The sequence below is a fragment of the Oncorhynchus masou genome, chromosome 22 (genome assembly GCF_036934945.1).
Source record: "Oncorhynchus masou masou isolate Uvic2021 chromosome 22, UVic_Omas_1.1, whole genome shotgun sequence".
NCBI classification, from domain to species: domain Eukaryota; kingdom Metazoa; phylum Chordata; class Actinopteri; order Salmoniformes; family Salmonidae; genus Oncorhynchus; species Oncorhynchus masou.
Window position 1 is genome coordinate 15,237,699 of NC_088233.1, and position 27,981 is coordinate 15,265,679.

Sequence of the window (27,981 nt, forward strand, 5' to 3'; positions counted from 1 at the left end):
TGCGCCCTACGTCATCAATTTGGGCAGCAGGCGTGTCCGCATAGCCCATTCTTATTCCCCAGCCTCTCACACTGAATTGCCCTTTCATCTTACACGCACGGAAGTGGGGTTTTAACGCGATCATTATCAATTCAACCGCCACCATGGGGCTTTCAAGTGATCCACATTTCCAGAAACTTGAACAATGGTACAAATCCAAAGCTGGGAACCTCAACATGAGGGACATGTTTGAGGCTGACAAGGATAGATTCAGCAAATTTAGGTAAGTAAGCTTTCGATTGTTATTATGACCAATAGCCGATACTATACAGACATTTGGCACGGTATCTTGCATCAGTAACGGTATAGGTCAAACAATTGAATACAGAGCTAACTACATCAATAGAGGGTTGCGTTTTTTTGTACACCTTGGTACCAATCAAATGTGAATCCATAATGAATCCATAACTAAGCTTTACAATGTAAGCAGGGAAGCAAGAATAGTCATTTGTTTTTTAGCTATGTAGTTATCTGGCTAATAGCAAGCGCTTCAGACTTGTGTGAGTACACAGTACAAGGTCATCGTTTGTGATCGATTGTTTTTCCAGTCGTAAAACAGCTTCGTGTCTGCGTTGTGAATTCTTCATGTTCCATTTCGCTCTACTACACCCAGTTACATTATAACTAGCTATATTATTAGCGAGCTGTCAATTATATTCGTTTTATGTAGGGCCCCATTTAACTGGGTTAGCTTGCTAGGTAATGTTAGCCCTAACTAGCTAAAGCTGTATGCTCGCTTCCTTTCATTCAGCAGCTGACGTTGGCTGTCTACGTGCAGTTTTGCACATACATAGCCTACCAGTAGGCGTTTTAAGTCTAACTAACGAGGGACATAAACCCAGTATAGACATCTTTTAGGTACCACTGACAAATTTACTGTAACAATGTAACCATCAAGATTGCTGTCACGACGTTCTAACGGAGGGGTCTGAAGTCGCACGTACGCCAGCCGTTAAGCAACAAGGATAGCTAGCTACGCCCCTACAATAAAACCTGCACCATCTTCCGTAATCAAATCCAACTTTATTTGTTGCATGCGTCGAATACCACAAGTGTAGACCTTACCGTGAAATGCTTACTTGCAAGCCCTTAACCAACTGTGCAGTTCAAGAAGAGTTAAGAAACTATTTATCAAATAAACCAATGTAAAAAGAAAAATGTTTTTATTATATTTAAAATAAAGTTGCACAACAATGAGGCTATATACAGTTGGTACCGGTACCAAGTCAGTGTGCGGGGGTACAGGTGAGTTGAGGGAATGTGCACATGTAGGTAGGGGTGAAGTGACTATGCATAGATGATGATAAACTGCGAGTAGCAGCGTACAAAACAAATGAGTGGGGTCAATGTAAATAGTCCAGTGTCCACTTGATTAATTGTTCAGTGGTCTTGTGGCTTGGCGTAATACAATTGTGTACCTTGTCTCTCCAAGCCACACTGTAGCACTGCAACACATAGTCAGTAACACGTAATCTTGTTACAATTCAGAATAAATTATGTAATTGACACAGGAAGATAGAAATGACAGGGAATTTGTTAGAAACCCTACTTGATCATTCTAGATTATTACATTTGTTTTCTGTTATCTCTTTCCTTGGTAGCACAACCCTTGAGACAGACGATGGAGACATCCTGCTTGATTACTCCAAGAATCTTGTCAATGAGGAAGTCATGAGGATGCTGCTGGCCATGGTAAACATATCAATGTTATGTCTTCTCATAACTATAGCAAACATCTAATAGATGTTTGCTCTCAGTTTTGACTCAATGGGAATGACCAACCTACGTCATGGACCTATACACAGTGATATAAAAATACTTTAAAGTACTACTTAAGTTGTTCTTTTTGACTATCTGTACCTTACTCTACTATTTTATATTTTTGACCACATTTACTTCACTACATTCCTAAAGAAAATGTGTTGTTTACTCCATACATTTTCTCTGACAACCCAAAGTTCTCAAATCAAATTGTATTAGTCACATGCGCCGAATACAACGGGTGTAGACCTTACAGTGAAATGCTTACTTACGAGCCCCTAAACCAACAATGCAGTTAAAAAATATAGATAAGAATAAAAGTAATAAGTCATTAAAGAGCAGCAGTAAAATAACTATAGCGAGACTATATACAGGGGAATACTGGTACAGAGTCGATGTCCGGGGGGCACTGGTTAGTAGGGGTAATATGTACATGAAGGCAGAGTTATTAAAGTGACTATGCGTAGATGATGACAACAGAGTAGCAGCTGTGTAAAAGAGGTGGGCAATGCAAATAGTCTGGGTAGCCATTTGATTAGATGTTCGGGAGTCTTATGGCTTGGGGGTAGAAGCTGTTAAGAAGCCTCTTGGACCAAGACTTGGCGCTCCGGTACCGCTTGTGCGGTAGCAGAGACAACAGTCTATGACTAGGGTTGCTGGAGTCTTTTTAGGGCCTTCCTCTGACACTGCTTGGTATTGAGGTCCTGGATGGCAGGAAGCTTGGCCCCAGTGATGCACTGGGCCCTTCGCACTTCCCTCTGCAGTGCCTTGCGGTCGGTGGGCTAGCCGTTGCCATACCAGGCAGTGATGCACTGGGCCGTTCACACTTCCCTCTGCAGTGCCTTGCGGTCGGTGGGCTAGCCGTTGCCATACCAGGCAGTGATGCACTGGGCCGTTCACACTTCCCTCTGCAGTGCCTTGCGGTCGGTGGGCTAGCCGTTGCCAATTCCAGGCAGTGATGCAGCTGTAGAACCTTTTGAGGGTCTGAGGACCCATGACAAATCTTTTCAGTGTCCTGAGGGAATAGGTTTTGTCGTGCCCTCTTCACGACTGTCTTAATCGCTACATTTTGAATGATCCCTTAGCAGGAAAGGAAAATTGTGAAATTAACGCACTTATCAAGAGAACATGTGGTCATCCCTACTGCCTATGGTCTGGCGGACACACTAAACTCAAATACAGCTTTTGTAAGTAATGTCTTAGTGTTGGAGTGTGCCCCTAGCTTTCTGTACATTTTAAAGACAAGAAAATGGTGCTGTCTACTTTTCTTTTTTATAAGGAATCTGAAATTATTTATACTTTTACATCTACTTTTGATACTTAAGTATATTTTAGCTATTACATTTACTTTTGATACTTAAGTATATTAAAAACCAAGATTAAGTCCAAGTCCTCCACCCAACAACTAATATGACTAATATAACTAATATGGACAGCTTTCCTTTGGATAATTCGCAACGCAAACTGCATAGAATTTCACAATGGATTTGCAATTCTTCCAATGCGCTGCGTGCGCAATCACACAATATTATGTGAAATTCTTTTACACACAATTTCCATATCAACAATAGAAATTACTGAAAAAGTTAAAACGTTAGTGTCTCATCAAAGTGAAATTCTAGCTTGATGAATCAAATGCATTCAGTAATGTCTTTTCTCATTAATCAACATTAGCCCAACCTGCAAATTTGATAAGGAAAATGCATTTAGGCCTGTCTTTACTTGTACATTTGTCTGGTGAACCTCTGTGACAGCGCTGTAGAAGTCACAGCAGAGTCCCATGTCCATTATTTTATTCTGCATGGGTCATTCATTCAGAAAGTCATGACACCCACCATCTCAGATTGTTCTGAAATCGTTTCTGTTAGAAACATAAGATTGGCATTCCTGAAACATTATTTTGTTGAAATTATAATTTGATTTCTGAGAAATTAAGCTAAATGGGCCATTTTTATTTTATTTTTAGGGTTCATATAATCCTCAATAAATATAGTACCTGACATTTGATTTGGACCATAATTCTTCCTAATATTGAGTAAGACATGAGAAATCTAATAAAATGATCAAAAGCCACCCGCGGACCCCGAACCCGTCATCCCAACAACCAGTGTTTAGAGAAATTAGCCCTTGAAGTCGCTTCCATTATTTACTCTAAATTTGTGTCAAAGTATAATGTTTTGCCCACTAGATGCTGCTGTTCCTGCTACTACCACCACACTCTTTTATCCATTTAGCTGGTTGCTTGTGTTCATTAAATGTTTAACAACATTTTTCTTTGCAACTTTGGTTAGAAAACCAATAGCTTTTGTTGCCTGGCTAACCAAACTCCTTGCGCCGGTCAAACGCTACTCCAAGCCCACAGATGTTAGGTTCTTCTCCACATTGAGTCTGGATCTGAGTACCTCCCTGACGGTTTCTAGAACGCAAACTCTTTCCAACCGTTCTGATTGGTCCCAGAAACCGACACACACAGGTAATGCGCCATTTTGAAAATGTGTCATTGGCTTTGATACTCTGATTGGTGATTTTACTTTGTTTTGTACAAAACTCTTCATTTTGATGTCACCACAAATAACTTTAAAGATGGTGGTCTCAGACTGAAGTATGTGCAGCTCTCTGAGAGGAGTATCATAATGGTGCAATTCTCTATTTCAACTACATCGCACCAGTCCAGACCCACCCCCATCTCACCAGTCCAGACCCACCCCCATCTCCAGTGCCATCATCACTAATCCGCCACATGGCTTCAAACTGCACAAGTTGGTTTCTCGCCGTCGCCCACGCACTTACAAAATTTGATAAAAAGCATTTGACCTTTCCATCGTCTTAGCGACAAGGGACGGGTTGATTTCCAGTTGATGGACGAGAAAATTATCGTCCAACCCTTCGGGTATCTTACTGCACCCTCGTATGCCAAGTCTTGAAATATGCAATTCTCATATTGAGACTTATCCTCCAGGCCTGAACGTTTGGAGAAATGGGCTCGTGGCTAAAATGTTGTGACAACCCTAATATAATGATACAATTATTTGGCAGTTGTATGTTTTTCACAAAAAATATTAGAAAACATCTCTATATGTAGTGTGATTTAATAAAATGTACCTTTTTTTAAACAGTGTGTTTGGTACTTTATTGGTTTACTTGTTTGCCAGGAATGGTCTTATAAATCCAGACCTTTAAGAGGGGCTAATTTCCTCAACACAAATAAAGCCTTAGAGAAGGACAAACTGAATTGCTTTCATGGAAGACTCATTTCTTCTGATTAGTGTTGGGTAATAACTTCTAAACATCCTTATTCATGTTACCATATTAGAAATGAGGGCATGGAAATCTACTGAGTGAGAAAGGACATGCTATTGATTTAACCCAGGTAAGTTGACTGAGAACACATTCTCATTTACAGTAACAACCTAGGGAATGGTTACAGGGGAGAGGGGATGAACAAGCCAATTGTAAGCTGGGGATGATTTAGGTGACTATGAGGGTCAGATTGGGTATTTAGCCAGGACACCAGGGTTAACACCCCTACTCTTACAATAAGTGCCATGGGATCTTTAGTGACCACAGAGAGTCAGGGCACCTGTTTAACATCCCATCTGAAAGACAGCTCCTTGCATGCATACATTACATACATCCCAAAGCCCCAGGGTAGTGATTGGGGACATTGACCTGTGCAAGGAGCTGTCTTTCAGATGGGATGTTAAACAGGTGCCCTGACTCTCTGTGGTCACTAAAGATCCCATGGCACTTATTGTAAGAGTAGGGGTGTTAACCCTGGTGTCCTGGCTAAATACCCAATCTGACCCAGCAGCATACCACCCTGCATCCCACTGCTGGCTTGCTTCTGAAGCTAAGCAGGGTTGGTCCCTGGGTGGAGACCAGATGCTGCTGGAAGTGGTGTTGGAGGACCAGTAAGAGGCACCCTTTCTTCAGGTCTAAATATATATTTATTTTATTTATTTATTTATTTAGACCTGAGGAAAGGGTGCCTCTTACTGGTCCTCCAACACCACTTCCAGCAGCATCTGGTCTCCACCCAGGGACCAACCCTGCTTAGCTTCAGAAGCAAGCCAGCAGTGGGATGCAGGGTGGTATGCTGCTGGCTTGATCTCAGGTCTCCTATGGAGAGGAGTCAACAGATAAGGTAGGACAGCTGTGAGTTGGGGAGGAGTGAGGAATTTGGGCCGAGGTCAGATGAAGTGAGAACGACTTGAATGGCTGGAAAGGAATTAATACCCTGGCCCCTTTCTTGTTTTTTAATGCGGTTGTAGCATAAAAACCTCCACAATCGAATATTTATTTTTTTAAAGCCTTATATAAAATATATATATATATATATACTTTTTTAAATAATTCTATTTTTTATTTGACTTTTCATAACAGCTTTTTTATTCTATTATCACAGGTTAAGCACTACCCATCCTGACTGCACATCACTGATGTGAATGTATCATACATGCACACAGCCGGCATGGCTCCAGCTGTCAACCCTCATCAACCTTAAGCCTCTTCGCTCTTAGTGAAAGTCTATTTATAGTCCTACCTCTGCATGTCAACTGATTATTGTTGTGCTAGCTACCAGATGGCTGTGAGAAATGTTGAGAATGCAATGCATCTAGTAGCATTTAATACTTAAAATTGTCTCTTCATATTATAGTCACATCAGCAATTCCGGTCCATTCCCCAACAATAGAACCCCTGAGAGTACACCGTTGACAAACACATTTGACAGAGATGGAAAATGTCCTTGTAATTGGAGTTTGGCCAGCCCACCCACTTCTATTCATTCATCCAGAGTATCATGCTAGACTAGTACCCTGGAAATGTGGTGAAACGGACATTAAATTCAGACCAACACTTCCTCCTTATGTTTAAGGAAGAAGGATTGCTAAAAATCAAGACATTTCTAGTCCTACCGGTATATGCTGTCGCAAATGCTACGCATGTTGTAATAACCTGTTTGTGGGCATTGAGTGATTGCAGATGGTAGCAACAATGTTGCTATTCAATGATTGCAACAATTAACTCTCATTAAGTTTAATCTTTCTTGTGCAGGCCAAGTCCAGGGGAGTGGAGGAAGCCAGAGACAAGATGTTCTCTGGAGAGAAGATTAACTTCACTGAGGTACCAGGACTACCTGAGTTCTTTTCTCTCTATTGTGGTACTTTGCCTGAACATTTTAACTTTTTAACACTGGCAGATATAGAAAATTAAAGTTGAGAAATTCTGATTATACTGCGGTAACCTTACAAATATAATCATTGTAATAACACTATGCAACCAACGAGATGAGGAGGCTACTCTGAAATTTGACAAAGTAGGACACTCTCACAATAACTATTTTCTAAAGAGTGGGCAGTTGTTGCACACTTTGTGGTCACTATTGCAAAGTCATTCAGGGAAATCGTGGTTCCCACCCACTCTCCAAACGCCACTCATGACGCAATGCCATTGTTCAATCACTTCCTCAATGAGACTGCAGGTTATATACACATAGGTATATATACACATTCGATATGTTTGCACATGCGAAGAATGGTATTCAGATTTTGATATCACTATTTGTATTGTATTGAGATGATTATATTCTATATTTCTTAGAGGCTTGGGCCAAAAAATGTTGCACTGTCCCTTTAAGTAATAAACATCTTAGTCATGATTAATAAGGATGTTATAATCAAGTTTCTTCCCCCTCCCCTAACTGTGTGTGTTTCTGCATGTCTGTGTGTGTGTAGGGCCGTGCCGTCCTCCACATTGCCCTGCGTAACCGCTCCAACACTCCCATTAACGTAGATGGCCAGGATGTCATGCCCGAGGTCAACAGGGTCCTGGACAAGATGAAGGTCTTCTGTCATGTGAGTGGAGTCCAGTTTCAACTGTTACCCCAGCATTTATACCATGGGCATCTTTACATAGAGATAACAGCTTCTACCCCCAAGCCATAAGACTGCTGAACAATTAACCCCCCCCCCCTCCCCCCACTTGTTTGCACACTGCTGCTACTTGATGTTTATTATCTATGCATAGTCACTTCACTCCTACCTACATGTACAAATTACCTCAACTAACCTGTACCCCCGCACATTGACTCGGTACCGGTACCCACTGTATATAACCTGTAACTTTATGTTACATGCACCGAATACAACAAAAATTCATGAAATAAACTACAGTAAAAATATATATATATATATTTTACTTTAGTTTATTTGGTGAATATTTTAATATCTCTTCTTGAACTGCACAGTTGGTTAAGGGCTTGTAAGTAAGGTCTACACTTGTTGTATTCGGCGCATGTAACATTTAAAGTTTGATTTGTTCCATCTCTATGCATCTATGGGGAAGTTTCCAGGACAACAGTGTCTGGGAAATTGCCAGTATATTGTTTTTATTGGGTGGTCTTAAACTAAATCTGAATGGATTAAAATGCAACAGTCACTACAAAAAAAATGTAAGATTTGTGAATAAATTAATTCATATAGTTAATTAACTGTATTGTAGTTGACGGTGTCAGCTAATGGCCGTTGGAAATAAGAGTATTTGAAAGGAGGTAGATTATCTCTCATTGTTTTTAAATTGAGATGTACGCACGCATCTGACATGTGCCTCTTATTTTATTTTTTTGTGTGTTACAGAAAGTGCGTAGTGGCGAGTGGAAGGGCTTCAGTGGAAAGGCCATCACTGATGTTGTGAACATTGGGATCGGTGGGTCTGACCTGGTGAGTGTGTGACTTACTTGTCAAACAACTATTTTCAATCCATTGTAATTTCTAAAGCCCTTTTACATCTGCAGTTGTCACAACGTGCTTATACAGATACTCAGCCTAAACCCCAAAGAGCAAGCAATGCAGATGTAGAAGCACAGTGGCTGGGAAAAACTCCCTAGAAAGTCAGGAACCTAGGAAAAAGCCTAGAGGAACTAGGCTCAGAGGGGTAGCCATTCCTCTTCTGTCTGTGCCGTGTGAAGATTATAAGAGTACATGGCCATTTAGACCAAATTGTTCTTCAAGACATTCAAATGTTCATAGATGACCAGCAGGGTCTACATTTCAACACCTTAGGAGTAAATGCGCCCTAGGGACGGCATGGGAGAGAGCGAGCGAGCAAGACAGTGATTCAGCCCCTGCAATAGGATCCGAGGCAGAGAATCCCAGTGACGAGTAGGAGCCGGCCAGGCATAGACCGCAAGGATGGTTTGTTACTCCAGTTTCTTGCCATTCACTTTCATAGGACCCCTCTTAAAAAAAGTTTAGCAGATGCTCTTATACAGTGCGACTTAGAAGCGCAATTAGGGTTACGTGTCTTTGCTTAAGGGCACGTCGGCAGATTTTTTTCATCTAGTTGGCTCAGTGATTTGACCCTGCGACCGTGTTTTCTTCTCTCACATGGATCGGCAGATCATTCAATTAAAAAAACAGCTCTATAGGAGAAATCCCTGCCTATAGCTGTTTGCTTAGAAATTCTCTGAGTAATAAGGAGGCCTGCGTCTTGTGACCGTACGTTTAGGTATGTGCGGCAGGACCAAATCGGAGACAAGAATACCGGGAAGTCCATACAATGTTTATTTTCTTCTTTCTCTTCTTATTTTCTTATCTTGTTCCCACTTATTTAAAACAATTCAAATGAAGATGTAGACGTGTCCTATTGTAGTGTGAGCTGTATTGGATGCTTGACTGAGTCATGCTGAATATTAAACTGTAATGGTTCATTATTTGAGTCAGATCCTCTGAGCTATTCAATAGTCTCACAGAGCCATACAGTATATGGCTTTGGTACAGACCTGGGGTAACTATAGTTTTAACTAAGCTTTGTGGAAAGTAAGTATTTGTCTGGCGGGAACAAATAGTTACGATTTTAAAACCTATCCAACGAAAATATATATATATTTTTTTTTAACTATTTGAATACAGAATTTTATTTTAATATATTTTATTTCACCTTTATTTAACAGGTAGGCTAGTTGAGAACAAGTTCTCATTTACAACTGCGACCTGGCCAATATAAAGCATAGCAGTGTGAACAGACAACAGAGTTACACATGGAGTAAACAATTAACAAGTCAATAACATAGTAAAGAAGATGTATACATATATATATATTTATATTTATTTTTTTACTATTTGAGTACAGATATGAGAAAGCAACTACTTATCTGAGCAACTACTACTAAATATTTGAGTACAGATCATAGGAAATTACTACTTTTCTGAAAATATTGGATTGGCTGCCTTCAACTATGACAGGGCTATATCTGGAACTGCATGTTGAAGATGTACTGTAAATAGAATGAATAGAGCACACACAATCTCGTATACTATTCCAGAATGAGTGACGCAGTGGTCTAAGGCATTGCATCTCAGTGCTAGAGGTGTCACTACAGACCCTGGTTTGATTCCAGGCTGTATCACAACCGGCCGTGATTGGGAGTCCCATAGGGTGGCGCACAATTGGCCCAGCGTTGTCCAGATTAGGGTTTGGCTGGGACAGGCTGCCATTGTAAATAAGAATTTGATTTGTTCTTAACTGGCTTGCATGGTTAAATACAAATAAAAAATGAGTCATATTTGATCTACACAATACATTTCTATCTGAACATTTTGTAAATGTTCAGTCTCCTGACTGTCATTGCCCCAGGGGTACATAATCAAATCAAACCAATTAATCAATGATATTATGTATAGATATAGTGCTTATAGACAGTTTACAGCCAGTACATGTTACATGTTAGAATCACCTCTGGTAGCGATTACAGCTCATCCTAATATTTATATATTCCTTCATTTCATTCTTTAACTTTTAGGTTTATGTGTATTGTTGTGAATTGTTAGATTTTACTGCACTGTTGGAGCTAGAAACACAAACATTTCAAAACACCTGCAATAACATCTGCTAAACTTGTGTATGTGACCAATAAAATTTGATATGAGTCTGTCTGGGTAAATCTCTAAGTGCTTTGCACACTTGCATTGTACATAAACATCTATGGCAAGTCATGAAAATGGCAGTCTAGCAATGATCAACAACCAGCTTGACAGAGCTTGAAGAATTAAAAAAATAATAATGGGCAAATATTGCACAGTACAAGTGTGCAAAGCTGTTATGAGACTTACCCAAGAAGACTCCCAGCTGTAATCGCTGCCAATGTGGTTTCTAACCTGTATTGACTGAGAGGGGGGGGGGGGGATTATTGTGTAGATCAATGACAAATCAATTTTAACCCCACTTTGTAACACAATAAAATGTGAAGAAATCCAAGGAGGTGTCGACTTTCTATAGGTACTGTAAGTATAAATACGTTGACGCTCAACTACTGTATGGCACTTTCAACATGCCACTGAAAAGTTTGAAAGCCACAATTTTGAACCTCTTTGTCCATCTGAGGGTAAGTGTTCTTGTTTTGAACACACACTATACCATATTTCAAGGGATAGTTTACTCCGAATACAAACTAGCATGATTTTCCACCTACCTTGGTTGTAGTTGATTCAACACGGTGGTTTGGGGATATTGTGTTTCCTTTTGACACTTCATAGCCATGTTTCTACTGTTAGCGTTTTCAGTAACACTTAACATTAAACTGTTCTTCTGCCTCTGTAATAATAAAACTGTAATTACTTTTGGAGCAACATTCCTTCTATCCCCCTTCAGTGCTTTTTTATATTTTTTTTGCATTTTATTTAATTTTTTGCTGGTTACTGCTGTTGTATTTAGTAGTTGCATAATACTTTGGTAATTGCACAGGATTTAGTGGAGTTGTCTTATTTGACTTTTATTTTACTAGGCAAGTCAGTTAAGAACAAATTCTTATTTTCAATGACGGCCTAGGAACAGTGGGTTAACTGCCTATCCAGGGGCAGAACGACAGATTTGTACCTTGTCAGCTCGGGGATTCGAACTTGCAACCTTTCGGTTACTAGTCCAACACTCTTAACCACTAGGCTACCCTTCCCCATGTAATAACAGTGTAATAACAGTGTAATAGTGTAGTAACTGTTGCTATTGTGAAGAGTTACTACACATGTATAGGAACTTGATGTCAAGTGTTACTGTATTACCTTGTCTCACTCGTGTGTGTTAGTCATTTTGAAGCTGCAAAAGTGGTCTACTCTAATGTTGAGGTGATTCCATGTCCCTCATGTATTTAATTATAGGTTCTATAAAGATGAACATCTAAGAGCCCTCCAAACTATGTGCTTATGATCATATATTTAGACTGATTCAACTAACTGTTATAGTTGGTACTTCATCAAATATGTAGATGCCATCAAATATTTTTTTAGGTTTCAAATAACTTGCGTATATTAAAATACCTTAAAATATGATTTGGTTTTCTGAGAGGTATTCAAAATCCTTTGAAATATGATCGGGTTTTCTGAGACCTGTATTTGAAAATCAAAGAAAATAGTTGACTTTTAGTTTAAACTCTAAACTTTCTTCTACTACAGTGAATATTTGGAAAGTTGTTGTTTTCAAACTACAAAATACAGCTGTTTTCTGCCCTGCTTTGGTATTACAGTAGTGAGCTATAAAGGAATTCTTACTGTGCCGCTAAGCTCTGGTATAAGCAGAGAATACACTGCTGGGGTGTTGCTGCAAAGCTACAGTATGCTGTAGGTGGCACAGTAGGCAACAGAACAAAGAGTATGCTTGAGCTGTTGGCTTGGTACTTGTAGTTACTGGGATTTGATTCAAATAATTTTGTCATGCTGTCATATCTCATAATATTGTGTATCCTCTCTAAGGGCTCTCATGTTGACAGGCTCTGAAGTCCTAATGGATACAAAACGCAGTTACATTTTAATTGCACACAGGATAGAGGGAAGTTGAAATGGTAACACCGTAATGTTGTGCATCCTCCTCTCAGGGTCCTCTCATGGTGACTGAGGCCCTGAAGCCCTACTCTAAGGGTGGCCCCAACGTGTGGTTCGTGTCCAACATTGACGGTACACACATGGCCAAGACTCTGGCCCAGCTCAACGCTGAAACCACCCTCTTCATCATCGCTTCCAAGGTAACAGACTGACTCAACACACACACCACCTCCTGTTGCCATGGTTACACACATCCTAAAGCCATAGGGCTCTAGATGCTTAAATAATTCAATGCTATAAATCAATGTCTCATTCAGTGCTATGGGGGTTAATAGTCTGTGTGTACATTGTTGTGTTCTGGTAATGTGTGATTCATGTTTGAATAGAAATTTATGGTTTGAAGCTGGAAAAGGTGGCAGCTAATGATGCTCCTTCAGTGTCACACGCTGTGTACTACTTCCACCGGGACTCATGTCACACTGTTGTACTTTTTCAGACCTTCACCACCCAGGAGACCATCACCAACGCTGAGTCTGCCAGGGACTGGTTCCTCCAGACAGCCAATGACGTGAGTAGACTCCTGACAGCCAATCACAAGACACCTTTCTCTGTAACCAATGCCGTTATAAGTTCAGTTTAAATTCAGCCAATGATTTTAATAGTTTCTCTGCGGACAATACAATTTTAGCGCCACAGGTCAGTTTAGAACTGTCTAAAGCGCAGCTGGAGTGTCATATCACATTTGGATCGACTAACTCTATTTTCTTCTTCACAGCAATCTACTGTTGCCAAGCACTTTGTGGCGCTGTCCACCAATGCAGTAAGTGGCCATTTTGAATGACACTTTCCACCTTACATTGTTACCTGCCTGCCGACCGATATAATGCACAAGTAATTTGACTGTTATTCTTTTTGCTGTCTCCCTTCTCTTCCAGCCCAAAGTGCAGGCGTTTGGTATTGACACAAACAACATGTTTGAATTCTGGGATGTAAGTATACACTTCTATGCACACTGAGTTAGCCGCTGACCCCCTATTTAATAATTGAATGAATCTGAACTAAAGTAAGGCTCTATTTTGCCAATTGACATGGTTTGTATAAAAAGCATTTCTGCATTATTTTTCTGCTGGGAGATATTTTGACCACATTTTGGGTGTAGTATTTATTTCAAAATAATTTGGAATGCAACTGTTAAGTGTATGAATTTGTGGATATGGTATCGACACGTTACATTCTAAACCATAGACTCATGCGGTAAAGAGTTCATTTGAACTCAATCAAAACAATGGAAATGCCATTGAAACACATTGGGGAAAGATGCAGTGGGGGAAAGATCCAAAATATTGCTCTCCAGCAAAGTTGGCCTACATTTAGGGTATTGTTTATGTGTATTTCACACTATGTTGAGGTAAAAATCAGAGTATAATGCTTGTATAAAAACCAATCAACTGCATTACAGTTCAAAATGACTGACTACCACCACTGATTTCTCTATGCTACCAGTTTATATGAACCGGAGTTAGCATTTAGCAGTCACTTTTTAATCTAGGGACTACTTCTCAATGTTCAATACTCAATACTTCTCAATGTTATGTAGCAAAAATAGTCAAATATATTCTAATCGGATTTTAGTCACCACATTGTGGGCCTGTTACAATACATCAATCATGACGAATACCCACAGATTTGTTGTATGTGCGCCAATCTGGCGTTCTTCTGTCCCCCATGGTCTGGTTTTAACCTCATCTGTTGGAAATGAGCGATGTTGACGAATTGGTGTCTTTTTAAAGAAAGGGTGCATCGATTCTGTGTATAATTGCAGTATAGTTTGACTAGTACACTGTCGAGGTGATGGCCATTGTCTGTTTTTGTATAACTTTTCAAGGTTTTGAGTAAGAAAAATGAACCTTTTCGCTCTGTAGTGGTTGATTTTGTGACTGATGTCATGTTGTCTTTCTCTCAGTGGGTTGGAGGGCGTTACTCCTTGTGGTCGGCTATTGGGCTGTCCATTGCACTGCACATAGGTATGTATGTGTGTCTATCAATATTAGAACTCTAGGGATGTAGTGATAATTCGCAGATTTGCGCTTTTTGTAAAATGCAAGAAGTTAGTACGTGAATTGAAATGTAATTCCTCCAAAGCAGCATAACTACTACTAGTAATTTGACTTTAAGAATTGATCCTAACACACTTTTTTTTCTACCTCTTTTGTCACCATGCAGGGTTTGAGAACTTTGAGCAGCTTCTGGCTGGTGCTCACTGGATGGTATGCACATGTCTCCCTCACATAGTGTCAATTCAACCCAACTATTTATCCCTTCGGGGGCAATTGAAAATAATCCCAAACTAAATAAATTTAGAATTGGTAATATGTTGTTAACAATGAATGGGTTGTCCTTCCTAGGACAACCATTTCCGCAGCACTCCCATTGAGCAGAACGTCCCCGTACTGCTTGCCGTGCTGGGTGTCTGGTATATCAACTTCTTCCAGGCCGAGACCCATGCCATGCTGCCCTACGACCAGTACATGCACCGCTTCGCTGCATACTTCCAGCAGGTCAGGCAGGCGGCCGTACATGGGTTCAACTACTATTTGAAATCTTTAAAGTACTTTGAGCATTTGGCACGCCAAGCATGTTGAAGCAGGTGGGTGGGGTTTGCACTTTGGAAATGTTATATTGGTTCCATTCAACAGACAAGTCCGAACAACCGCAGCTGAAATGATTTCGTATTTCAACCTAGTTCTGAGTAATACAAGCAGGCAGGAGCCAGGAATGGCCATATGCTAGGGCTGTATGGACGGGGCATCTGTTTGGGCTAGACAAGAGAAACCAGGGACAGGATCGTGTTGAGTAGACAGTTTGAATTTAATTGGATAGGTGATAGTAAGTAATGTGGTGAGAACTTGCTGAAGCTTTTGCTTACACCTATCTAGTCTGTCAGATCTTCAAAGGGAAGGAAAACACTTTCTATTAAGGGTGACTTGCAGGTGCACTAGAATATAAGAAGGGATTCATAATCATAGATGACCTTAGACTGCTTCCTTTCAACGTTTCACCTTTTTTATTTAAGAAGCAAACATTTCAGTCTAACCAACAACTTTAACTGTCTTTCATCCACAGGGCGACATGGAGTCCAACGGGAAGTATATCACTAAAGATGGAGCTCGTGTCAACTACCACACCGGACCAATCGTCTGGGGCGAACCCGGAACCAACGGACAGCATGCCTTCTACCAGCTCATCCACCAAGGTAACTGCCACACACCTGTCCTGTCCCCCAGACCCTTGTTCATAATATAGACTGTTACAGTATATGAACCAGTTGCTATTATATAATTCCCTAATAACTGCTGAAATGAGATTAAAATAAAACGTGACCTCTCCATGTAACCTTTTGTGTGTTGACCCTTCCAGGCACACGTATGATTCCTGCTGACTTTCTCATTCCTGCCCAGACACAGCACCCCATCAGGGACAGCCTCCACCACAAGGTAGTGCACCCTCATGGCTCCCTAAATGTATTAGTACCCTAATGGCTAATCCAACATCCTCTACGCTTACACCGTCACTCTGCCACATAACCTATTCAATCGTTCAACCATCGAAACTGTCAACTCTGACTTAATTAATTCAAGTCTGAATAAATTTCATTTTTTCGGACTAGTATTCTTTCTCAGTCAAACCCAGAATTATGTCAAATGTACATACAGAGTTTGATTTAAAACAGTTCATTAATATGGATGTATTTGACTATACCTCTGGATCTCCATAGATCCTGATGGCCAACTTCCTGGCCCAGACGGAGGCCCTGATGAAGGGGAAGACTTCAGACGAAGCCAGGAAAGAGCTGGAGGCCACTGGCCTGGGAGGAGCAGAGCTGGAGCAACTGCTGCCACACAAAGTGAGTGGATTTACTCATCAGACACAGTTGCATTACTTTTGACCAGAGCCCTGTGGGCCATGAGGCTCTTATCAAAAGTAGTGTTGTGGTGTTTCTGGATTATGCTTTAATGTACAGCATGTTTGGTCAATTATTGTTAAACACTGTATTTTACCCTCAATGAAAGGTCTTCCAGGGGAATAAGCCCAGCAACTCCATTGTTTTCAAGAAGCTGTCACCCTTCATGCTGGGAGCACTGGTTGGTAAGTACTGTAGTAGCTGTTGTCATGTCAACAGCCAATCCCTGCCCAGAATGAAACCTTAGTATTTTATAATATTAATTTATAGAATCGTTAAGGAAGAGGTGCACATGTGCGTACCGATAGGACACATGAGGAGTGAGTTGCTCCATTTTGTACCACCAAAACTATGGTTATATGTAGAAGCCAGTCAACAGTTTTTAAATTAATTATTTAAAATCAATAGATCAACATATCCCCAAGCAACTGGGGGAGAGTGAGCGGTCAGTTATGTACAACAGAGAACCAATCAGTTGGTAAAGCGACTAGGCAACACAACCCAAACAAGCCATGGCTTCCCTCAGAGGAAAAGACAAGGAACAACTTGGAGATGCAAATGAGAGTAATGAACAGCTAAATGTTGTCTAGGAAAACATTTGTTAAAATGCTCTCAATGCACACCAAAACAAACAAACTGTTACAATCAGTTGTTAAAGTAGATTCGCTGGAAAATAAAGTAGATTCTATAGTTGTAGACATACAAGGTGTGCGCATGAATGAAGAAGACAATGAAATTAGCCTTCCGGAAACAAGTTTGCGAACAGCAAGAAAACAGAATGAGACGAAACAACATGAGAATATTGTCCTTACCAGAAGATAAGGAAAAAAATAGACTTTTCCAGCTACGTGGTAAAACTGATATCAGAGGAACTTGGCATGGATATATCACAGAAGGATCTGGAATGATTCCATCGGCTCGGCGTGAAACGGAAGAACACTAAATGACATCACATAGTTCCACAGCTTGAGGATTACCATCAGACAAGTCAACATTCTGAAGGTACAAGGGGAAAGGAGATTAAACTCCATGGCCCAGTCCATTCAATTCGTCCAGGACCTGTCTGCTAAGCTGAGAAAAAAACGCAAGCAATTCATTCCAATCAGACAGTCAGTGGAGTTAAAAGGAATTGAGTCTCAACTCCGCTTCCCGGCAGTGCTGTGGGTATAGAAAGGAACACAAAAGATGGAATTCACAAGTGCCGATGAAGCCCGAAATAGGCTGCAAGAAACCATTCCAGTTGAAAGAGCCCAATTCCCTGAGAGAACTAAGCTGGGCTACACTAGTCTACATGCAGCTATGCCCAAGACCAGCTTATTGTAACTTGAGACAATATTTGTATTTTATTTAACTAGGCAAGTCAGTTAAGAACAAATTCTAATTTACAATGACGGCCAGGAACAGTGGGTTAACTGTCTTGTTCAGGGGTAGAACGACAGATTTTTACCTTGTCAGCTCAAGGATTCGATCTACCAACTTTTTCGGTTACTGGCCCAATGCCCTGACCACTAGGCTACCTGCCACCCTCCCCCTAATACAATCTAAACTCTATTTTCCCAAACTGTACTTCTTTAGGAAGTAACAATAGACATAGCTGATACCAATGAGCTACATGGACACTGGAAAGACAATACAAAAGAGTGGGCGTGAAGGGGTGTGTATGTGTCTGCATGTGAATGGGAGTGTGTAGGAGGGCTGGAGAGAATGGGTATGTGAATGCATAGGGTATGTGTTGCATGTGAATGGATGAGTAAGTCGATATATTGATGGGTGTAAATGTGTCTGAGAAGAAGAATGGGTGGGAAACAATGGGAGGTTGGGATAAACTTTACCTGGGTGGATAAGGGAGGGCAAGGATGGGAGGTGGTGATTGGCTTGGGTGGTAGGTTGGAACAAGCTTGGGTGGGGTAAATGGGAGTGAACTGGGAGGGTGAGGTGGAGACAGGTTGGCTTGTGAAACAGGAAGGATTTAACTATACTACAATGTATTTTGGTGACTTGCAAACCTGCTATAAAATGATTAAACATTCTGGACAGATTAGGAGAGGATGTCAAGTCATTATTATTCTGTGTTTGTCATTTATAGTTCAAATTCAATGGTGATTATTAGTGAGAGTGGAGAGGGGCTTATGCAATTGGGACGGGTTGACTGGGAGGACATCAGACACTTCTGTGTGTGGGGCCTCTACTCATCCCACTTCAGTCTCTCGGTGGACCCACTCTCACCAAGTAGACCCCCAGCCACTATACTTTCATTTACAAGGTATTACAAACTGACCACAGTATTTAATTGGCAGTCTTCCTCCATTGTATGTCCAATGACATAATCCAGACTTTTGGTACATTGAAGCGCTATGCCTTTTTCGGCCTTAAAGTTCAAAAGGTACTTTGCTTTATTTTTTGTGTTTTCTGTTAAATGTCTGCTCATCTCACACGCTCTATTTTTTTTAATTATATCATAATTATGTATTCATACTATGATATTTAATACATTTGCAACCTGTTTCTGCTTTGTCATTATGGGGTATTGTGTGTAGATTGACTAGGGGGGGGGGGGGCAGAATCCATTTTAGAAAGTAATAAAATGTGGAAAAAGTCAAGGGATCTGAATATTTTCCTAATGCACTGTATACACTGAACAAAAATATAAACACCACACGTAAAGTGTTGGTCCCATATTTCATGAGCTGAAATAAAAGATCCCAGAAATGTTACATGCGCACAAAAAGCTTATTTCTCTCAAATTTTGGCCACTAATTTGTTTACATCCCTGTTAGTGAGTATTTCTCTTTTGCCAAGATAATCCATCCACCTGACAGGTGTGGAATATCAAGAAGCTGATTAAACAGCATGATCATTACACAGATCCACCTTGTTTTGGGGACAATAAAAGGCCACACTAAAATGTTCAATTTTGTCACAATGTCACACTACCACAGATGTCTCAGGTTTTGAGGGAGCGAGCAATAAACATGCTGACCACAGGAATGTAAACCAGAGCTGTAGCCAGAGAATTGAATATTAATTTCTCTACCATGATGCCTCCAAGGTCGTTTTAGAGAATTTGGCAGTATGTCCAACTGGCCTTATATCCGCAGACCACACCAGCCCAGGACCTCCACATCCGGCGGTTTCTCCTGCGGGATCGTCTGAGATCAGCCACCCAGACAGCTGATGAGGAGTATTTCTGTCTTTATTAAATACCTTTGGTAAAAATAGAAAAGAGTAGAGGGCCTAGAGAGCTGCCCTGCGGTACACCACACTTTACATATTTGACATTTAGAGAAGATTCCATTTAAAGAAAACCCTTTTGAGTTCTATTAGATTGGCATATCGTGGATTCAGAGCTGAGGTTGAAAAACTCTACGTTTTTTTTTCAACTACAGGTTATGGCCAATAATATCAAAGGCTGCACTGAAATCTAACAGTACAGCTCCCACAATCATCTTATTATCAATTTATTTAAACTAATCATCAGTCATTTGTGTCAGTGCAGTGCATGTTAAGTCCCCTTCTTTATAAGCATGCTGAAAGTTTGTTGTTAATTTGTTTACAGAGAAATAGCATTGTATTTGGTCAAACACAATTTTTTCCAACAGTTTGCTAAGACCTGACCGCAAGCTTATAGGTCTGCTGTTAAAACCAGTAAAGGCCGCTTTACCACTCTTGGGTAGCGGAATTACTTTGGCTTCCCTCCAGGCCTGAGGACAAAGACTTTCCTCTCGGCTCAGATATCAAATTTGACAGATAGGAGTGGCTATAGTCAGCTACCATCCTCAGTAGCTTTCCAACTAAGTTTTCAATGCCAAGAGGTTTGTCATTATTGATCAATGATAATTTTCCCACCTCTCCCACACTAACTTAACAAAATGTTCTTTATTTGTTTTTGTTTTATGCATGAATAGAATTGCTCACTGTTCATTGTTGGCATTTCCTGCCAAAGTTTGCCCACATTGCCAATTAACTTAATGATTATTTAATTGGCAACATCTAATGGTTTTGTGATGAATAATCCATCTGATTCTGCCCATAATTTCCTTTAAAGTACTCACATTTTTTTCCATCATTCTTTATCATTGATCTTGTTCATAATACAGTTTCTTCTTTTTGTTGAGTTTAGTCTCATTTCTCAATTTGCAGTAAGTCAGCCAATCAGATGTGCAGCCAGACTTAATAGCCACTCTTATTGCCCCATCTCTTTCAACCATACATTATTTAAATTCTTCCTCGATCTATGGAGCCTTAACAGTTCTAACAGTCATTTTCTTAACATGTGCATCTTTATCAATAATTTGGAAGAAGAAATGTTCATAAATTCATCAAGTGCAGCGTCTTGATGCGCCTCATTAGTCACATCAGACCAACAAATATGTTTAACATCATCCACATGATTCAAAGCAAAATATTTTGTATGATCTCTTTTACACTTTTAGGCCCAGCTGTTGGAACTTTGACTTTCCTGGATATAGCCACTATATTGTGATCACTGCATCCAATGGGTACAGATACAGCTTTAGAACAAAGTTCTACAGTATTAGTAAAAATGTGATTGATACATGTGGATGCTTGTTCCTGTAGTGTTTGTAAACACCCTGGTAGGTTGATTAATAACCTGAACCAGATTACAGGCACTGGTTACAGTAAGAAGCTTCCTCTTGCGTTGACAGCTTGATGAAAACCAGTCTAGATTCAGGTTCCAAAGGAAGTAGACCCCTCTATTTACATCACATACACGATCAAGCATTTCACACACATTAGTTAAATACTGACTGTTAGCACTTGGTGGCCAATAGCAACACCCCAAAAGAAAAGGCTTTAGATGTGCCAAGTGAACCTGCATCCACAACACTTCAATAACACTTGACACAAGATCTTCTCTAAGCATGACATGGATAAGTCTCTGAATATATACAGAAACACCTCCCGCATGTATTCAGGACATAAAGTTAATTTCTTAGCCATATTTTTTGCAGTTTTACTTTTGTGCCATATTCGAAACAGGATACATGTTTTGGAATATTTGTATTCTGTACAGGCTTCCTTTTCACTCTCATTTAGGTTAGTATTGTGGAGTAACTACAATGTTGTTAATCCTTTCTCAGTTTTTCTCTATCACAACCATTAAACTATGTAACTGTTTTAGTGACCATTTGGCATTATGGTGAAATCCCTGAGCGGTTTCCTTCCTCTCTGGCAACTGAGTTAGGAAGGACACCTGTATTTTTTTTTGTAGTGATTGGGTGTATTGATACACCATCCAAAGTGTAATTAATAACTTTACCATGCTCAAAGGGATATTCAATGTCTGCTTTTTTTAAATGTATTTTTTTACACCCATTTACCGATACGTGCCCTTCTTTGAGAGGCATTGGAAAACCTCCCTGGTCTTTGGTTGAATCTGTGTTTTGAAATTCACTGCTCGACTGAAGGACCTTACATTTACCTCATCTCTGTATCCCACAGATACAGAGTCATTCAAAAATCATGTTAAACACCTATTATTGCACATGTAACTTGTTAAGCAAATTTTTACTCCTGAATTTATTTAGGCTTGCTATAACAAAGTGGTGGAATGCTTATTGACTCAAGACATTTAATCTTTTCATATTTTATTAATGTGTAAAAATTTCTTAAAACAATTCCGCGTTGACATTATGGGGTATTGTGTAGAGACCAGTGGCACAACATCTCAATGAAATTAATCCATTTAAAATTCAGGCTGTAACACAACTACATTTGGAAAAAGTGAAGGGATGTGAATACTTTCTGAAGGCACTGTAACTAATGAAATTACAGTTTGTGAAAATGTATGCTTAGTCCAGTATAAAGTAATGTATAAAATTGATTATACAAGAGACAAAATTCAGAAATTCTACAGTACAACGGCAGTCATGTCTTAAGTGTAAAACTAACAATGACTCAATAATCCATGCCTTTTTGAGAATGCTATGAAGTCAAAGTTATGGGTGGAGTTAGAAAGTAATACAGAAGTATTATAATGTAAATGTACTTTTAATCCATCAAATGTATTTATATAGCCCTTCGAACATCAGCTGATGTACAGAAACCCAGCCTAAAACCCCAAACAGCAAGCAATGCAGGTGTAGAAGCACGGTGGCTAGGAAAAACTCCCTAGAAAGGCCAAAACCTAGGAAGAAACCTAGAGGAACCAGGCTATGAGGGGTGGCCAGTCCTCTTCTGGCTGTGCCGGGTGGAGATTATAACAGAACACTATTATTATTTAATTATTATTATTTGACCCTGCTGGTCATCTATGAACATTTGAACATCTTGGAGAACATGGCCAAGATGTTCAAATGTTCATAGATGACCAGCAGGGTCAAATAATAATAATCAGTGGTTGTTGAGTGTGCAACATGTCAGCACCTCCAGGAGTAAATGTCAGTTGGCTTTTCATAGCAGATCATTCAGTATCTCTACCGCTCCTGCTGTCTCTAGAGAGTTGAAAACCGCATGTCTGGGACAGGTAGCACGTCCGGTGAACAGGTCAGGATTCCATAGCCGTAGGCAGAACAGTTGAAACTGGAGCAGCAGCACAGCCAGGTGGACTGGGGACAGCAAGGAGTCATCATGCCAGGTAGTCCTGAGGCATGGTCCTAGGGCTCAGGACCTCAGAGAGAGAGAGCGAATTAGAGAGCATACTTAAATTCACACCGGATAAGACAGGAGAAGTACTCCAGATATAACAAACTGACCCTAGCTCCCCGACAAACTACTGCAGCATAAATACCAGAGGCTGAGGCAGGAGGGGTCAGGAGACACTGTGGCCCCATCTGATGATACCCCCGGAGAGGGCCAAACAGGAAGAATATAACCCCACCCACTTTTCAAAAGCACAGCCCCCACACCACTAGAGGGATATCTTCAACCACCAACTTACCATCCTGAGACACGGCCAAGTTTAGCCCACAAAGATCTCCGCCACGGCACAACCCAAGGGGGGGGCACCAACCCAGACAGGAAGATCACATCAGTGACTCAACCCACTCAAGTGATGCACCCCTCCTAGGGACGGCATGAAAGAGCACCAGTAAGCCAGTGACTCAGCCCCTGTAATAGGGTTAGAGGCAGAGAATCCCAGTGGAAAGAGGGGAACCGGCGAGGCAGAGACCGCAAGGGCGGTTCGTTGCTCCAGAGCCTTTCCGTTCACCTTCACACTCCTGGGCCAGACTACACTCAATCATATGACCCACTGAAGAGATGAGTCTTCAGTAAAGACTTAAAGGTTGAGACCGAGTCTGCGTCTCTCACATGGGTAGGCAGACCATTCCATAAAAATGGAGCTCTATAGGAGAAAGCCCTGATTCTAGGGACAATTAGGAGGCCTGCGTCTTGTGACCGTAGCGTACGTGTAGGTATGTACAGCAGGACCAAATCAGAGAGTAGGAGCAAGCTCATGTAATGCTTTGTAGGTTAGCAGTAAAATCTTGAAATCAGCCCTTGTCTTAACAGGAAGCCAGTGTAGGGAGGCTAGCACTGGAGTAATACGGTCACATTTTTTGGTTCTAGTCAGGATTCTAGCAGCTGTATTTAGCACTAAATGAAGTTTATTTAGTGCTTTATCCGGGTAGCCGGAAAGTAGAACATTGCAGTAGTCTAACCGAGAAGTAACACAAGCATAGATTAATTTTTCTGCATCATTTTTGGACAAAAGGTTTCTGATTTTTGCAATGTTACGTAGATGGAAAAAAGCTGTCCTTGAAACAGTCTTGATATGTTCGTCAAAAGAGATCAGGGTCCAGGGTATCAACGAGGTCCTTCAGTTTTTTTTGAGACGACTGTACAACCGTTAAGATTAATTGTCATATTCAACAGAAGATCTCTTTGTTTCTTGGGACCTAGAACAAGCATCTCTGTTTTGTCCGAGTTTAAAAGTAGAACGTTTGCAGCCATCCACTTCCTTATGTCTGAAATACAGGCTTCTAGCGAGGGCAATTTTGGGGCTTCACCATGTTTCATTGAAATGTACATCTGTGTGTCTTCCGCATAGCAGTGAAAGTTAACATTTATGTTTTCGAATGACATCCACAAGAGGTAAAATATACAGTGAAAACAATAGTGGTCCTAAAACGGAACCTTGAGGAACACCGAAATGTACAGTTGATTTGTCAGAGGACAAACCATTCACAGAGACAAACTGATATCTTTCCGACAGGTAATATCTAAACCAGGCTAGACCTTGTCTGTGTAGACCAATTTGGGTTTCCAATCTCTCCAAAAGAATGTCGTGTTCGACGGTATCAAAAGCAGCACTAAGGTCTAGGAGCACAAGGACAGATGCAGAGGCTCGGTCTGATGCCATTAAAAGGTCATTTACCACCTTCACAAGTGCAGTCTCAGTGCTATGATGGGGTCTAAAACCAGACTGAAGCATTTCGTATACATTGTTTGTCTTCAGGAAGGCAGTGAGTTGCTGCGCAACAGCCTTTTCTACATTTTTAGAGAGGAATGGAAGATTCGATATAGGCCGATTTAGTTTTTTATATTTTCTGGGTCAAGGTTTGGCTTTTTCAAGAGGCTTTATTACTGCCACTTTGAGTTTGGTACACATCCGGTGGATAGAGAGCCGTTTATTAAGTTCAACATTGGAGGGCCAAGCACAGGAAGCAGCTCTTTCAGTAGTTTAGTTGGAATAGGGTCCAGTATGCAGCTTGAAGGTTTAGAGGCAATGATTATTTTCATCATTGTGTCGATATAGTACTAAAACACTTGAGTGTCTTTCTTGATCTTAGGTCCTGGCAGAGTTGTGCAGACTCAGGACAACTGGGCTTTGAAGGAATACGCAGATTTAAAGAGGAGTCTGTAATTTGCTTTCTAATAATCATGATCCTTTCCTCAAAGAAGTTTATGAATTTATTACTAAGTTGGAAAAATAGGATGATTGAGCAGCAGTGAGGGCACTTCGATACTGCACGGTACTGTCTTTCCAATCTAGTCGGAAGACTTCCAGTTTGGTTGGCGCCATTTCCGTTCCAATTTTCTGGAAGCTTGCTTCAGAGCTCGGGTATTTTCTGTATACCAGGGAGCTAGTTTCCTTTTGAGAAATGTTGCAACTGCATGTAGGGTATTGCGCAAGGTTGAATTGAGTTCCTCGGTTAGGTGGTTAACTGATTTGTGTCCTCTGACATCCTTGAGTAGACACAGGGTGTCTGGAAGGGCATCAAAGAATTTTTGTGTTGTCTGTGAATTTATAGCACAACTTTTGATGCTCCTTGGTTGTGGTCTGATCAGATTATTTGTTGCAATTACAAACGTAATAAAATGGTGGTCCGATAGTCCAGGATTATGAGGAAAAACATTAAGATCCACAACATTTATTCCATGGGACAAAACTAGGTCCAGAGTATGACTGTGACAGTGAGTATGTCAAGAGACATGTTGGACAGAACCCACTGAGGCGATGGCTCCGAAAGCCTTTTAGAGTGGGTCTGTGGACTTTTCCATATGAATATTCGTCACCAGAAATTAGAATATTATCTGCAGTGACTACAAGGTCCGATAGGAATTGTGGGAACTCAATGAGGAATGCTGTTTTTGGCCCAGGAGGCCTGTAAACAGTAGCTATAAAAAGTGATTGAGTAGGCTGCATAGATTTCATGACTAGAAGCTCAAAGGGTAAATGTCTTTTTTTTATTATTATTTTTTTTGCTATTGTAAATGTTAGCAACACCTCCGCCTTTGCCGGATGCATGGCGGATATGGTCGCTAGTGTAACCAGGAGGTGAGGCCTCATTTAACACAGTAAATTCATCATGCTTAAGCCATGTTTGTCAGTCCAATCACATCAAGATTGTGATCAGTGATTCGTTCATTGACTATAACTGCCTTTGAAGTAAGGGATCTAACATTAAGTAGCCCTATTTTGAGATGTGAGATATCACAATCTCTTTCAATAATAGCAGGAATGGAGGAGGTCTTTATCCTAGTGAGATTGCTAAGGCGAACACCGCCATGTTTCGTTTTGCCCAACCTAGGTTGAGGCACAGACACTGTCTCAATGGGGATAGCTGAGCTGACTACACTGACTGTGCTTGTGGCAGACTCTACTAAGCTGGCAGGCTGGCTAACAGCCTGCTGCCTGGCCTGCACCCTATTTCATTGTGGAGCTAGAGGACTTAGAGCCCTGGTCTATGTTGGTAGATAAGATGAAAGCACCCCTCCAGCTAGGATGGAGTCCGTCACTCCTCAGCAGGCCAGGCTTGGTCCTGTTTGTGGGTGAGTCCCAGAAAGAGGGCCAATTATCTACAAATTCTATCTGTCTGCATATTTCAAGATATGACATGTGAGGGTGCAGTGGGATACCTGATGGGTTGGACAATACTTTTCTCGTCAATCATCTTGAAAAAAATGTACTCAAATCGACCAGTCCTCTGTCTTTAACAAAATAGAAAGGTCAAATGCTTTATCATATAAATGTTGAAAGTGTGGAGAAAAACAAAATGGCCGTTTTGAGGCCATGTGGCAGAGAGTGATGCGGGCGCTGGAGATGGGGGTGTAAGTATGTGGCTCTGGGAAGGTGTGATGTTTGTATTTTTTTTTATATTTTATTTTTTTATGGTACGTTTTCTATTTACATTTACCGGTACTAAGTTTTCTTTTCTGTTTTCCAGCCATGTACGAGCACAAGATCTTTGTGCAAGGAGTCATCTGGAACATCAACAGCTACGACCAGTGGGGGTAGGTGTCAGCGAGCAGCATATATTGAATTCTAAATATATGTTTTCCTATATTTTATTGTATATCTGTAATATTCTCCTTCCTACCCTCAGAGTTGAGCTGGGCAAACAGCTGGCCAAGGCCATTGAGCCGGAGCTGAGGGACAGTTCCGAGGTCCACACTCATGATTCCTCTACCAACGGGCTCATAAACTTTCTCAAGAAGAACTCAGCCTAATTCCTCTCTTCTTCATGGCTGACCTTTGACCTTTACCCCCTGGCTGATCCCTATTGGAACCATTCTATTGCCTGAACTATTCCGCATTGTAGTCCTGGCCCCAACTTATAGCCCCTTGACCCGCATAAAAGAGCACTTTACAATTGTGATCACCAGTCTGTTTGAGTGTTTAAGTGAATTGTAAGACTTAACTGTATAATTAAATGTGTATTACAGCTCACCGAATAATGGAATCAATCACTTTTGGGAGGAGGGGAAACTCTTGCTTAATATTAGAATGTGCAGATATTACTGTAGGTGACAAGGCCCCCTCATTCTTACCTAGTCAACACTGACTTACCAAATAAATGTAATTTGTCACTACACGGTTGTGTCTTGTTAATTTTGAGTAAATTAGGTTTTATATGCTACGTACACATGAGAATGATTTTCTGAAGCAACGTCCTATCTGTTTAAAAGTAAGGCTTACATCATTTAATGACAAACCAACTACAT

The 27,981-nt window shown here is 40.7% G+C and overlaps 1 protein-coding gene across 1 annotated transcript; it reads left to right on the plus strand.

Moving 5' to 3' along the window:
* The first annotated feature begins 63 nt into the window (after nt 1-63).
* Nucleotides 64-27,849, plus strand: gpia (glucose-6-phosphate isomerase a). The gene is made up of 18 exons (XM_064929382.1): nt 64-262; nt 1,641-1,731; nt 6,856-6,924; nt 7,536-7,655; nt 8,436-8,519; nt 12,665-12,811; nt 13,108-13,179; nt 13,387-13,431; nt 13,547-13,600; nt 14,575-14,635; nt 14,835-14,878; nt 15,017-15,169; nt 15,735-15,864; nt 16,029-16,105; nt 16,387-16,515; nt 16,682-16,757; nt 27,204-27,270; nt 27,363-27,849. Exons 1-18 carry the CDS (start codon nt 144-146, stop codon nt 27,484-27,486), a joined length of 1,662 nt encoding a protein of 553 aa, XP_064785454.1. The 5' UTR covers nt 64-143; the 3' UTR covers nt 27,487-27,849.
* The last annotated feature ends 132 nt before the right edge of the window (nt 27,850-27,981 follow it).